This window comes from Hypomesus transpacificus, chromosome 9 (assembly GCF_021917145.1).
Source record: "Hypomesus transpacificus isolate Combined female chromosome 9, fHypTra1, whole genome shotgun sequence".
Classification (NCBI taxonomy): Eukaryota; Metazoa; Chordata; class Actinopteri; order Osmeriformes; family Osmeridae; genus Hypomesus; species Hypomesus transpacificus.
The window spans coordinates 5,477,928-5,492,925 of record NC_061068.1 but is presented as its reverse complement, the minus strand read 5'-3'; the positions used below and the strand labels follow the sequence as shown (position 1 = coordinate 5,492,925).

Genomic DNA, 14,998 nt, shown 5'->3' with positions numbered 1-14,998 from the left:
GAGCCTTAGCCACAGCTCACTTGCTTCTTGTCTGCCCTTTCCTTTTCCGTTCGCTCTTGAGGAGGCAGGGCTCAAAATGAACTCATTTTACATTTACATTTAGTCATTTAGCAGACGCTCTTATCCAGAGCGACTTACAGTAAGTACAGGGACATTCCCCCCGAGGCAAGTACTGATTGAAGTACTGAGTTCTGATTACTAGCCCGGCTCCCTCACCGCTCAGCCATCTGACTTCCAATTTTACTTGGAAGCACCAACAAAAATGTAGGAGCACCCACCGAAAATGTCATGTTGTCTTTTCGGCTCTTCAGATTTTGCACGCTAGTTAGCTCCCTGTCACTTGATAATGGAGCGCATTGACGAGGATTGATTGGGTAATATTAGCCGTCAATCTAAAATCTGCATTAAAGTTTAGAACCTGAACATGAAGTTCCGTTGTACAGAACGGGGGCGGACTGGTCACACTATCAGCTCACAGCAGGCACTGTGCTGTAGACTAATTAGCGAGCGTTTGGTAAAGAAACGGGTCGCAACATAGCGATGATTTGCACTCGCACAAAATTCTCCCGGATGATATGGGACCAATTTCGAGCCCTGCAAGCAGTCTGCAGTGTTGAGAAGTTCATCGCCTTTAGGGATCTTGCTAAATCTTCCAGCTAATCTCTTTGCCATCTCCAGTCAGGAGTTCACATCGATTCATATGAAGGGACGAGAAGTGAAGGCAGGTACCAGAGATGTCAGTGGAGCCTCTGTTTAGCAAACTGCTCATCTAAGATAGATGATTAGTGCCAGAGACCTGTCTGGGTTTGGAAATGCTGCGTGTTAACCTTTGGTCCTGGGGCAGGGTTGTGGGGACTGGGTAGCTGGGCCTTGTGGGGCCGGTAGGAATAAACAAGTCCAACCAGGACAGGCGCTGACAGCCTGCCTCCTCCTGATAAAGCACAACAATGGCCCTAATAGGCCGCCGAGAGACACCCATTTCCACACAATCTGCTAGCCGCCAACAAAGGAGGAGATGCCTTTCTACAGACAGATTAAGCACTGGTCAACAGAGGTACCGTGTACGTTACTAGCATGAAGCGCTACGCTAAATGTGTGTACGGGTGATAATTTGGACGCGCCACAGGGAGCCTGGCAGGATGGAGAGGAAAAACAATGCGATTCCTCCTGGGTTTTGATAATGGTGTGGACTGAGGTCACTTCCTCTAAAGGTGGTCAAATCTTGTGGAACAGTTGGGTTTCTAAACGTAATCATGTACGTTGAGCTAGCCTAATACAGGTGATCAGTTTTATAGATGGCCGTTTTAGCTTTAACTTGTTCATTTATTGTCGTCTGACCTGCTCGTCAGTGTTCACACAGTAATAATAATGTGTCCTCACTGCTGGAAAGCACGAGGGTAACATGTTGAATGAGATGCAGGAAAAATCCTTTGGGGATAAGGCCAGTGAATGTCTGCATGGGGGAATGGTCTGGGCTACATTTCATTGTGTCTTAAATGCAGTTAGTGGGGTGGATAATGGAGGCAGAAAAGCCTTTCTTCAGTGAAGGCCCTCTTTGAGTTTGACGGGAAAGACGCTTGACAGGGTTTCGAAGCAATGACTGCTATGATCCTATTATGTGAAATTTGAATCATTCACTAGGGGCCAGGTATAACTCTGCGATTCCTTACACGCCAAAAGACACAATGATTTTCAAAGGCCCTTAGTACATTAAACTTTATGCCTTTCTGTTCCGCTCCAATAGATGGTACAGCTCTTTCAAACATTTTTCCTGCCTCAAAATAGATGTGTGTTCAAAAAGGCACTCAGTTCACAACAGGCAACATTTTGAACCACATCTCATTGAGCGTTTTGAGGAGAAACATATTTCACTGTGCACTGCGATTGAGCTGAACTTTGACTCTGGATGCATTGGAGCAGACATTGAGCCCAGGGTTGACCCTGACTCTACCTCCTGTTTTGCCCTGGCTCTCAGAAGACACACGTAAAGTCTCTGGGCAAGAGAGGCTCGTGTGAGGAACATACAGGAGAGCCTTTCAGCCATTTACACCACCAACGTGGAGCCCAGCTTTGATAAACACACACAAAGCATGACATACTGGAAGGAGGGGAAGGTTTCCAAGTACTACCTCTGTGTCCTCCTTATTGGTGGTTTTGTTTATAGCACCTCACATGTAATCACAGGCCTGGGTTAGTAGCATGACTGTTATTCACTCAATGTCACATTTTTTATAAGCGTAGTACATTGCTTCAACTGGTAACCATTTTTCCTTGTACTAGTGTAAATGTAACCTGAGCTCTGAATTTCAACTGGTGGGGAAAAAGTAGCAGTTGAACTAACTTTGCCTGCATGCGTCTAACATTTGTGCAACCCCCTGAAACCTTAAAAGCTCTTAAGAATAATACAAAACGCCACTGAAGTGAAACCAGCTCTGGCTCATCCATATTTCTATAAACTGCGTTTACTTGGGCGCAAGCATACATAAATCATGACTTATGTATCATTAATAAACATGGATGTCAATAGGAGACGCATGAATGGAAGAAATATTGGGGCTCTCAATAGAGACAGGATTGAAAAATGTCCTGCTGATAGGGGCAGAATAGGGCGTTTGTGCGCCGCTGTGGACCTAGCCTCTAAATCTCTACTGCCCCCCAGTGGAGGGTCTCCAGCATGGCTGTCCATCAACTGCTTTTCCTTAGATCTAATCACTGGGCAGACTCACGCTGTTTTGAATCTGTCTGCCTGTCGGTATATCCTGTTCATGAGCAGATGTTGACACTCTCCTCCAATTGAATGTCTCATGTTTGTGTTGGGTGGGCTCTCAGCTTCCAGCTGTAATTGGTCCATAAAGCGCACTATGGTACTGGTTCCTGCGCTGGTAGTTAACATTGATCCAGTCTTGTGAAGCTGTCAGGTAGGTCACCGTACCTACACTAGTGCTTTGGAATACCCTAAGAGCTCAGCGGCATGGCTGTGTTCAGAGGTACTTGACAGGATTGACAGATGTCTGTCTTTCCTATCCTCTCTTCTCTCACCCCTCGCTTCTATCCTCTGGTCTCCGTTCATCTCTCCTCGGCCCTTTTCTCTCCTCTCTTCTTCATCTCCTTTGCCTTCCTCTGTCCCTGGGATTTTCTCAGTTTGTCACACTCGTCATTGGGTGGAGTTAGAGGCTGAGTCTGTGTCGCGAAGGGCCATGTGTCTGCCGGAGGCAATGGGTGCTAGCAGGGTATCACACCCCCTCCTTTAGGAAGACCTCCTCTGGTCCTGCTGGAGATCACACCTCGCAGGCTTCTCTCCCAACAATACGATGCAAAAGCGGGAGGTGTGGACTACGAGACTGGGTGATATCTCACCTGGTGCCTGTCCTTTCTCTCCCCCCCCCCACCCATCCTGCCTGTACATCATCCACAGTGTGTGTGTGTGAGGCTGTCAGGAACACACAGCCTGAGCGGGAGAAGCTGTGTGTGTGTGTGTGTGTGTGTGTGTGTGTGTGTGTGTGTGTGTGTGTGTGTGTGTGTGTGTGTGTGTGTGTGTGTGTGTGTGTGTGTGTGTGTGTGTGTGTGTGTGTGTGTGTGTGTGTGTGTGTGTGTGTGTGTGTGTGTGTGTGTGTGTGTGTGTGTGTGTGTGTAGGTACTGGCTGCCGTGGGTTTGCAGGTAGCTCTAATTGTGTGGCATCAGTCACACATGACAGTGATGAAGTGCACGGCCACCTGAGCACTGTGTCTCCTCTGAGACTGACAGCTGCTCCACATTAATATGGCTGACGGTCACAGTCGGGGACACACACACACACAGAATGTAGCCTATCGATTACATCGTCCCATCACAAGGACACGCGGTACCAAATTTAAATTAACAACACGGTGTTCAATTTGAAGCCAAAATTGACACATACATGAATGGCTTCTCGAGAGAACTCTATAACTGACTTGTCGTTGGAACATTTAAACTGCGTTACATTTATTGCATTAGGTTGAATGAAACATGATGATCAAGATCAGATGGACAGAGATACGCAGTGTTTCTCTAAACCCATCCTCTGAGTGTGTAAACATCATTACCACATTCTATTGGTACACACACACACACACACATACAGTTCATCCACAGTGGCGCCAGCAGATTAGCAGAGATTATAAACAAACAAGCAGGATTAATCCTGTCTGCTCTCACTCAACTTTCCACAGCAGTGCCCAGGGTAATTACTCTGTGTTTGACGAATCACCCTGGCCCTATCACACACTGACTGGCTCGCGGCTAAGCCACCAGAACCTTCTCTATGTAGTTATCCTGTTTTGTTTTTTTAAGCAACTTGTAGACCTGAATTAGCCACTGTACAGTATCCTGGATCTAGCTCTCTGACTGCATAGGTGGACACTTTCCTGTCCCCTGTTGTCCTGTCCCCTCCTGACCTGTCCTGTCCCCTCCTGACCTGTCCTGACCTGTCCTGTCCCCTCCTGTCCTGTCCTGTCCTGTCCCCTCCTGACCTCTCCTGTCCTGTCCTGTCCCCTCCTGTCCTGACCTGTCCTGTCCCCTCCTGACCTCTCCTGACCTGTCCTGTCCCCTCCTGATCTCTCCTGTCCTGTCCCCTCCTGTCCTGACCTGTCCTGTCCCCTCCTGACCTCTCCTGTCCTGTCCCCTCCTGACCTGTCCTGTCCCCTCCTGACCTGTCCTGTCCTGTCCCCTCCTGTTCTGACCTGTCCTGTCCCCTCCTGTCCTGACCTGTCCTGTCCCCTCCTGACCGGTCCTGTCCCCTCCTGACCTGTCCTGTCCTGTCCCCTCCTGTCCTGACCTGTCCTGTCCCCTCCTGTCCTTACCTGTCCTGTCCCCTCCTGACCTGTCCTGTCCCCTCCTGTCCTGACCTCTCCTGTCCTCTCTCACCCCCGCCAGGTGGAGGCCGTCCTGGTGAACATCTTCGGAGGCATCGTCAACTGTGCCATCATCGCCAACGGCATCACCAAGGCCTGCCGAGAGCTGGAGCTCAAGGTCCCGCTTGTGGTCAGGCTGGAAGGTGGGTATGGCACGCTGACCCTGTGAGCCACTCCAAGTCTCTCCCCCTGGTAGCGTGAGAAAGCTAGGGCATTCCTCGTCACGTTCTGCTGGGAGAGTTTGTTAGTGCAGGTGTTCAGACGGGCTCCTGGCCGATTGCGTCCCCTCTCACCTGTGTATGCTAATGAGGCGCTGCGGGGCCGGGCGGCAGGGTGACTCCTGGGCGCGGCGGGGGCCAGCTGGTCATTAGGATCATTGGCAGGAAACAGCTGAGTGGCGTGTCCTGAGGAAGCAGGAGAGACTCTCTCCATTAGCCCTCAGCCCCTTCCTCCGTCCCCACGCACCCCCACGCTTTTTTAGGTCAGGTAGCCGCCCCGATTCTAGGACACGGTGCAGGATGAGAAAATGTGCATTCAGCCACGGGTGACGTTATCAAGGTCACAGATGCAGTACGGACAGGTGAATGTATCGGCTCTCAAAAATAACCTCCCCAGCAGGGGGCCAGAACGCTCCGAAACACCTGGAATCCGGAATGGAACATCCTTTTTTTTTGGTACGTAAGAACATCAGACAGTTTCCTGCTTCCATGTCCTGTAGGCAGTGCCCAGAAGGACAGAGCAGCCATGGGGCTGGCTGTGGCTGTGTGTCCTGGTCGGGTCTTAGCCACGCTTTAGCTGTGGTCATTACCTCTGGGGCCGCCCTCTGAGGGATTAGTCTGGATCAATCAGCGGCTGCAGCCAGCCTGACCACGGGCCTCCAGAATGGCCAAACACTCTTCCACAGGTTCGGCCGGGATTAGCCCTGACACTTTTAATTGGCAGCTCCTTTTTGTGAATTCTTTGGGCTTGCTTGTCCATACTCAGGGGGCTGGGGGACTGCTCAGGGAATGCTCCACCCTGCAGGACCCTCAGGTTTGTGGCTGAGGGACGATGGCACCGTAAATATAGGGAAACTGGACCACCTTAAATGACGCACAGTAGATGTTGAAGTACAGTAAGTGTTGCCACTCAAACAGTCACTCTTCCAGTCACACGCAGTTGTTACTAGAATGTGTTTTGCAGGAAACTGCAGATGACTGAGAAACTGCTGCCCCTCTTGGCCACTTGGAGAAAGAGTGTGTGTGTGTGTGTGTGTGTGCTGAGTGTCTTTAAACACCCTGCAGGGTACAGTGATAAGGTGATTATATTCCCCTAAAGCCATTCATATTGATTTACAGTCATTCCACCACTGTCTGTCTCAGAAGCCAGTCTGTTTGCTGCCTCCTCCCAGGCAGGTGTGAGGGCTTGGGGGGGTGTAGTTGCTTTTCCAATGTAATTAAAAGAGGACGCTGAGTCCTTGAGAGAGAGGTAGAGAGGGTTCCCTCAGTCCTGACAGAATCATTACAGCTTAAATAAAGCCATCTCTAACTGCCAAGCAGTGGACCACTCGCACACTACACACACCTGCCCACACACACGTGCTGGATGCACAGGGACATATCGCACACACTAGCAAGCACATGGCATTGACAGAGTCAGTACAACCCTAATAGAGCAAAATGCTGCTTCAGTAGGCCTTCACTCTCCAGCCACACACCATACACCACACACACAACGTACACCACACATCCACACACACACAATGTACACATATACACACACAACATACACACACAACGTACACCACACATCCACACACACACACAATGTACACATATACACACACAACATACACACACAACGTACACCACACATACACAAAACATAGTACTACCATGTTTGTGCTCAAAAACCTATCTTTGCCTCTCTTTCTCTCCCGTCACAAACATTTTCATACAGCTTAAACATGCACACGAATGAAGTCATTAGAATTGTAGATGTGGAGAGTGTCTGATGGCAGGTCCCTCCTCCAGGAGGTCCCGTACCAGGGTGCAGTAGCCCCGCCCCCACCCCTATCATCCAGGGGCCCCCAGGGCCCAGCCTGATTTAGAGACATTATCATAAGCAAATGGAGGCTCAGGGAGGGCTTGGGTCTCTGGCTTCCACAGCAGCTCCTCCCCTCCAGGGTCTCGCTCGGCTCCCCCTGCTGGGCACTTCCCCTGCTGGACTCTGGAGCCCCTGTCCACACGGTTAGAGGGTGTGGCCCCCCGTCCAGACACTGAGGTTTGAGGGTGTGGCCCCCCATCCAGACACTAAGGTTAGAGGATGTGGCCCCCCATCCAGACACTAAGGTTAGAGGATGTGGCCCCCCGTCCAGACACTAAGGTTAGAGGATGTGGCCCCCCATCCAGACACTGAGGTTTGAGGATGTGGCCCCCCATCCAGACACTAAGGTTAGAGGATGTGACCCCCCGTCCAGACACTGAGGTTTGAGGATGTGGCCCCCCGTCCAGACACTAAGGTTAGAGGATGTGGCCCCCCGTCCAGACACTGAGGTTTGAGGATGTGGCCCCCCGTCCAGACACTGAGGTTTGAGGATGTGGCCCCCCGTCCAGACACTGAGGTTTGAGGATGTGGCCCCCCGTCCAGACACTAAGGTTAGAGGATGTGACCCCCCGTCCAGACACTGAGGTTTGAGGATGTGGCCCCCCGTCCAGACACTGAGGTTAGAGGATGTGGCCCCCAGCCAGTAATGACCATCAGAACCAGGACGGAGGAGTCCATCCCAGTAAAAACATGGGGAGGATGTGTTCTCGTTGTGAGTGTCGTGTGGCCATGAAGACACCGTTCTTTGGGGCCTTGTTTTCTGTCGTCGGGGATGAGAGTAGGTCTCTGGCAGCACCTAGTGGCTGCAGGTGGACTAGCAGCCTCTGGTACCTGCTCCTCGCACCAGTCCAGCGCTCACCTCACCGGGGAACGCCGTCAACAGAAACACCCTGTTCCACCAAACACGCATACACACTCCTCTGCCATTAATATTCATGAGGAGGGGGGGTTTTTTTTAGAAAGTGTTTACGCCGGTCATTTGTCCTGCGGTGCTGTATGGATTATTGATCTTGGGTTTTTGCCTTGTAGCTTTCTATGTTTTTCCCAGCCAGCCTCGGTAAGAGCGCTGTTACCTCCACAGTGAGATGGCTACAGAGCACACTGGAGAGGGAGTTGTTCATTCCTGCGGACAAAGCCGGCCACTGCCTAGGAGCAGGAGATCTGGGATGTGTCGATCCAGATCAGATTGATAGGTCAGTGTATCGAGCATAGAGTTCTCCTCTTTTGTCCGAGTGGAAAAGATGCCCTTTGAGATTATAGATCGGGATGAGGACAGCTGTGCTGCTTGATTAGGAAGTGACTCCCGACACCTGGCTGCCACACGTGCACCTAACCCATCGGCTTCTTTTACTCTGATTAGATTATGCAATTGATTGTTTGGTGCAGCAGCCCCAGCAATGTGTTTAGAATGACTTATTGTCTCACTGGACAGAAGCGATGAAATATTAGGAGCTAAGTGGCAGCAGTAATAGAATGCCTCGTGAAGCTACTATTGATTAGAACATTCAGGACTCCTGAGATTTCACATATCTTGTCTTAATTACTCGCCAGGCAGGAGACCTGAGCCCACACACACGCTCACACACACACACACACACACACACATGCACACACCCCACTGACACCTTTGGTAAAGGAGTGATAGGGTTGCAGCACATGGATGCTACACACAACACTGGGATTCAACTCATCACACAACGCACACTCTCTGTAGATATGAATCATTCGGGGACACCTGCGTTATGTAAATTGCCTCGTCCCTGCAGTCATTTCCTCACCTGTAATATCCCTGTATCAGTGAACACCACTCAGACAGCTGTGCTCTGTTATGTTTAAGCAATGTTTTTTGTTTGTTTCCCTTATTTACGAGTGCTCCTCTCTTTCTCTCTCTCTCGCCTCTTTGTTTTTCACTCTACTTCACCTCACAAACTTTAATATCAGTGATACGAGTTTGCTTGATGTACATCACCTTTTATGGCTGACTAGAACCTTTGGGTCCTGAGTGTCTGCTTGGTTACAGCTGTAGAGGGCTGTCATCCCCCTAACAGATGCCTTCCTGTGAGCCTGCTGCACCAGGGGAGCCTTATCCTTCCAACCTGCTCCACCTCTGCCCATTTTCCACACCTGCAGCTCTCAAAGCTCTCACTAGAATAGCAGCAGTGGCATGGCCATGTCGTGCCAAGTTGGCCATAGTCAGCGCTTGTTTTACGCAGAACACAGGAAGTTGAAGCCATATAGGATTCACTGTCATTGATGGTCTTTGTTGCTCACGTTTGATGTTTGTGTGTGTGTGAACCAGGGACCAATGTACAGGAGGCCAAAAGGATCTTGTCAGAGAGTGGACTGCCTATCACGTCGGCCAGTGACCTGGATGACGCGGCCAAGAAAGCTGTGGCCAGCATCAGGAAGTAGAGGATCACCTCAAGACCAAAGCTTCTACGTTCAGTCCAGCCCCACTCCCCCACCCCAGCATCACCCAGACCCACCCAGCCCTCCTCTCCTCTCCTGGCTTAGCCCCCTCCCCAAGGCCCCCTAGCCCTGATATCAACCTCTGAAGATTCAGCAATATCTTCCCGGTGCTTCCTCCTCGTCCTTGTCAGGTCTTTGTGTTTCAGTGTTGTTTTAGTGTTGGCCTCAGCTTTGGAAATCAAGTCAACAGACTTGAATTGTACATTCCATTTTCACAAGGCAAGGAATTTAAGTACAAAATATATACTCACTATATATCAATCAGACTTAAATAGGAAGAGATATCCTATTCACATGTTGCAGATGCCTTTTGTGTGCCATCACTGTGATTTCTGTAAAGGACGGTTTGTCAAATATGTCTTCTGACAGCCAACCTGGAAGAACTCTCAAAGAGCAGAAGGCCTTGCTTATCTCTTCTGGTTTTCTATTTTGTTTATCATCAGTGTCAATAGGTTATTGGTGCTTTAGGAGAAACTTCCTGGGTTTGCCTTAAAGCCAATGCCTTAATTGCATGTTGTTTGTAAGGCAGTTGAAATGATCTTATTCACCCAATGTCTATCATTATTATATTTGAAACCAGGTGTATGAAGTGGGCAATCTTACAGTATTGCACTCTTATTTTGTAATTCCATATTTGATTGTGCTGCAGTGAAAGTTGATTTAGCAGGAACTTTGATAAACACTGTGCCTACTCCATGAAGGAAAAATGGTTGACAGGTGAACTAGCCAACACTTCATGCATTTATCAAATGTCATTGTAATTACAATTTTTATAATCATGATTGTATATTGCCAGTTGAGATGTTGCTGGTTAACTTTGTGTGTTTATAATTTGAGAGAGAAATAAATGACTTTCAGGAATCTTGACTTTGATTGATCTTTTGTTTATTTGCAGCTTCCCCTGTTTTATGTGCCTAGCATATCAGTAAAGGACGAAGGAAAGAAACAAGGAATCAGGCTATCAGTTCCTTTGAGGTTGAGTTCATTTGCAAAATAAATAATGTGAGAGGGGGAAAGCAAGCACTCTGCACTTATCTGTCTGTCACAGCTCTGGCCTTAAAGTGGAGTTTTCAGAAGTTAGAAGTAAGAAAGGCTGTTAGCCAGGCCAGAGGTAATCCTGTTTATACAGCAGCAAACCTCATCATGTACGACGTCATGAGTGAACACCTCCCCTAGCCTTAGTTAAGGTCTGTACTCCTCTAATAAAGCCCTGGAGTGTGGTCACAAGAGAGATGGTCAGCGGTGGGACTGTCCTTCATGGAGCCAGTCGGCCTGTGTGTCAGAGAGGGAGATCTCAGTGAAATATATCCCTGTCAGACTGGCTGACTCTGATAGATTATCTGTCAGGGGATCTGACAGGACACCTAGACCCATTGGATCAACTGCCACTTTTGCAAAACACACACACACACATGTACAGTCACACTTGCACTGCCCAAGCTGATTTACTACTTACTCTGCAGATACACTGAGACACGGCATATATTATGGATCAACTGCCCTGGAGCTAAAATACACCTGTTAACAACCCTGTGATTGTGAATATATGCTAGGTGTGATTCATTTCTTGTCATTTTTCAGACCAATCAGTAAGGCCCAACCTCAGGCTTTAGATATAGGAATATCTGGTGTGTTTTGGTCGTCACAGGCAGTAATTGACCTCCACCTGGCAGAGGAAGCTCTGCCTCCTTACAGCTAGGTCATCTGGCAACAAACGGTGGAAGTTCTCCCACGCCCAGCCGACAGCCCAAGCCGTGCAAATGGGCTGGATGGTTCAATAATTGCCTTATTTCATGCTCTTCCTCCGGTGTGTCAGAAATACCCTCACTGATGGATTGGACGGTGGAATTTAAGGTTGTTAAAGTGGCCTTCTTTGGCGTTGACATTGTTTAATTCAGAACCGAGCTGGAGGTCAGTGGGAATGTTGTGCGCTGATTTACTCGCCAAAATTAGTGGCGCTCTGTCATATAAATATAGATGAGGAGAAAAGCAGTGGAGGTCACCCACTGGCTTCCATCATTTACCCTCTGCTTTTAACTTGGTGAGCACCTCTCCTGGAGACCCTGCACTAGATAAGCAGCTAAGCTGTTAGAGAGGATATTACCATAGTTTCTCTCTTTAATTAAGCTGAATTATTATGCCAGGAGTGCATTCCTCTCTTTGACTCGCTTTATTTGTCTCTGTAATTGTCCCATTTCAGTTTCTAAAAGCTTTGCAGGTTTTTTTTTTTTTTTTTCATATCCCTCAGAATTGATGTCAAAGCGGTAATTGCCACTTTATGAAGCTGCCTTTTGTGTTTAACATGGAGCTGAGGCCCAGCGTTTGTGAAAACCATTCTTTAGACAGTAGGGTCAAGCTGGCCTCTCAGGAACCATTGGTTATTTATTGAGTAATTTGGTGGAAACAACTACTAATATATTAGTTCATAAAAAAGCAATAACATTTTAGATTGCCTACAGCTATTGTACCATTTCTGTCGGGGATAAGACCTGTTCAGTATTTACAATTTTCTGTTGTCTTGCCTACTGACAAGATGGATGGACTTGCAAGAAGGCAAAGATGTCGACTGGTGTATGTGTCCTATTTATTTATTTTTGTTGATGTCGTGTTTGCCTTTATTGTGTGTCTGTTGGATGTTGTGAGTCCCTGCAAACATTCCTCATGGCTGTGTCCTGTCCTTCACTTCCTAGACCATTGTCCCATTACAGGCCAAACACTTTAGAGTGCACCTACTGTATAGCCCCAAAACACTCCATAAACAGTCCCTTTCACTTCTGCACACAATTGTCTTTCTTCTAAATCAAACCATATAGAATCGGCTTTGACAGTTTTCATGGTCAGAAAACAATAGGCGGTTTAAGACTGAGTTCTAACACCAGGGGAGAGAGGGAGTTCTGAGACTGGTGATTGTGTGTTTGTCTCACCGCCTGGTGCTCAAGTCTAAACGCTGGCCTTGGATCACAGATGGGCAGAAAAATCAATTTCCCTCTCCTAGAAGTGTTTCTGCAATTGAAGGTCTTAAAAATCAATCTAAATTACCTGCTCTGCCTTTTTAACAAAAAACTGAGTTGAGAGGAGGCAGATTTAAAAGTTGTGATGAGACTGTCTGCTTGAATCTTTTTTTCCCTGATTATTGCTTTTTTCCCTTTCACCTCTTTCACAAACAAGTCAATTAAATGACTGCTTTAAAATACTAATGTTGAGAAAAGTATACTTAGATATATATATATACAATGTATACATGTATATATGTATATAACGTATGCTACTCTACTGAAAAACCACAGAACAGTGTGAACACACAGTAGAACATCCTTCAGACATAGTTGGGGATTCTGTAAATCCAAAATATACACACAAAAAAACAAATAACATTACCACCAGACAATAACTATGAAGTCTGCATGTTTCCCACCCACCGAACAGAAAAAAAGGAAAAAAACAAACTCAAAATAATAGAAAACTACAGAATACAAATAGTATTTACTTCTTCTTTGTCTCTTTTTCTCTCTCTCTTTCAGTACCTTTTCACACATCTGTGTGTATTAACAGTTCACACACTCTCACTGTCAATGAGCGTTTAATGGTCCGTTATTACTATAACTTTCTCCTCTGCAAACTTTTGACAGTGATTTGTATGTGTGTTTGTGAGCTGTCTCTGATCCAATTATCTACAAAGAGGTATCGAGAGAGCAGGCTTCAATAACGGAGGAATCTACTGATAACCTGACACTAATTAAAAGCTCATTTGGTGTGACCTCTGAAAAGCCTTCCTAATTAAAACAGAGGCAGAAGCAACATAATGCTGTTTCAGATTGCTGGGTAATTAGGCGGCTGGGTTTCCTGGTGGAGTTCTCAGCAGGTGTGTCTAGGACACGCTCCGGCACTCCACAGTCCCACAATGCACCCCTGTGTGCCACCTGGCAAAGGAAACTAAAGGCTTAGAAGGATGTACTGTTATGATGATAAAACAAAGCAGGAATACAAGACAATGTTATCCGTCAACTTTGACAGTGTGTTGTGTTGCTTTCATCCAGCAAAATTTCTGCATTTAGTTTTAGAAAGAATTTGGCCTAAACATAGTAGGTAAGTACACCTGTTTAGTTAGGAAAGCTTAAGATAATAAATGAAAGCAGACAGATGTCAATCATGTCCAACATGGAATTACTTGTAAATAATGTGGTGAGCCTGGAGAAGGTTAAACTGGTGTTAAGGTGACTTTGGTAGTTAATAGCTTTAACAGGCTCTTTTCCGTCTCCTACCTCAAACTCAGGGTGAATATAGGAAGCCTGTGTGTGTCAAGAACTATTTGGCATCAAATGAGTTTGACTGCAGCGTGCAGCGTCAGGAGTGCGTGTGCGCAGTGCCTGGAAAAGTGGCCTGCCATGGGTGATTTTGGCGACATGATAAAGCAGGGCAGTAATGAGGAGATGAAGGCTACACACTCACACACGCACACACACCCCTTGCTCCACAAGGTGATGGAGTTTGGCATCCTGGCTTTTGTGGAGATCTGGCCTGATTTAGCTCGCTTGATATTGCAAGCATTCTCTGTAATCACAGCCTAGATATATTTCTGTTTTGTGTGTGTGTGTGTGTGTTTGTGTGTGTGTGCGCAAGACAATAAAGGGTGTCTGTGTGTTTGTTTTGAACTGCAGGACATCTTGAGGTGTTTGTGTTGCAAAATATGTTCCAGATGTTTGTTTGTATTTAGACGAGGAAATTATAATGGTGTTTATTAATTTGGAGAGCGTGCTGATTGGTTAGAGTTCAATCAGTACGGTGCAACTACTGCATCTCATCTGTTTGTGTTTGTTCATTTCTGAACAAGCAATGAATGAACTCCATAAAAATCCTTAACACACACATGAAGGGGAACGGCAGGAAAAGCACTTCAAAAAGTCTGAAATATGTGTAATAGCATGAATATTGCCATTTCTGAGGCCCTGATGGCAGGAAAATTGGTTCACTTTTGACGGTTATCAAAAGAACAGTTTTTAGATAACACAGCAGAGTATTATGGGAACTCAGTTGGTTTTGTCCCCTTTATATTCCACCAAATACAGGCTTTAGGTTCCAGAATATGTTTGTTAGCATCAGGACAGTCAGATAAAGAGTGGCATCATAGTAATTGTGTGTGTGTGAAGTAGTCAGAGCACTGTGGCAGTAGTCTGGCCTGCTCTCCTTGCTGAGGCCATTACTTATATTCACAGGTTAGTTCAAACACTTCCAGTAGTAAAATTCTCCATTACATGGGTCAGTAGAGGGCAATGGGGGAGGAATAACTCCCCGGTCTTTCGTGGAGATCCAGGCCCCACCTGTACTCCTGTCTTACTGCATGTCTGTCAGAGCTCTGATTGCCTGTTAGAAGGCCTCATTCACAGTGACAAGAACCCCTTTTTTCTGCAGGAGCCATTTTCTCCGCCATGTCAGATATTGGGATATTAATGAATTCACAATGACAGTCCTCTGGGAGCGAGGCTGCCTGCCTGCCTCTGCAAATTTATCTGCAGGTCCTTTGTACCACGGGAAAAAAGCCCAGACTATGAAAACAAATAGGTGCGGGTCAGAA

General features: G+C 47.2%; 1 protein-coding gene across 1 annotated transcript in view; it reads left to right on the top strand.

The window, feature by feature from the left end:
- Positions 1–10,287, top strand: part of suclg2 (succinate-CoA ligase GDP-forming subunit beta) — a 60,581-nt gene extending 50,294 nt beyond the window's left edge. Inside the window, exons 10-11 of the mRNA XM_047025236.1 lie at positions 4,895–5,015; positions 9,257–10,287. Coding sequence (XP_046881192.1) covers positions 4,895–5,015; positions 9,257–9,369 — 234 coding nt within the window. The 3' untranslated portion in view covers positions 9,370–10,287. The remainder of the gene's footprint in view (positions 1–4,894; positions 5,016–9,256) is intronic.
- Positions 10,288–14,998: the final 4,711 nt, after the last annotated feature.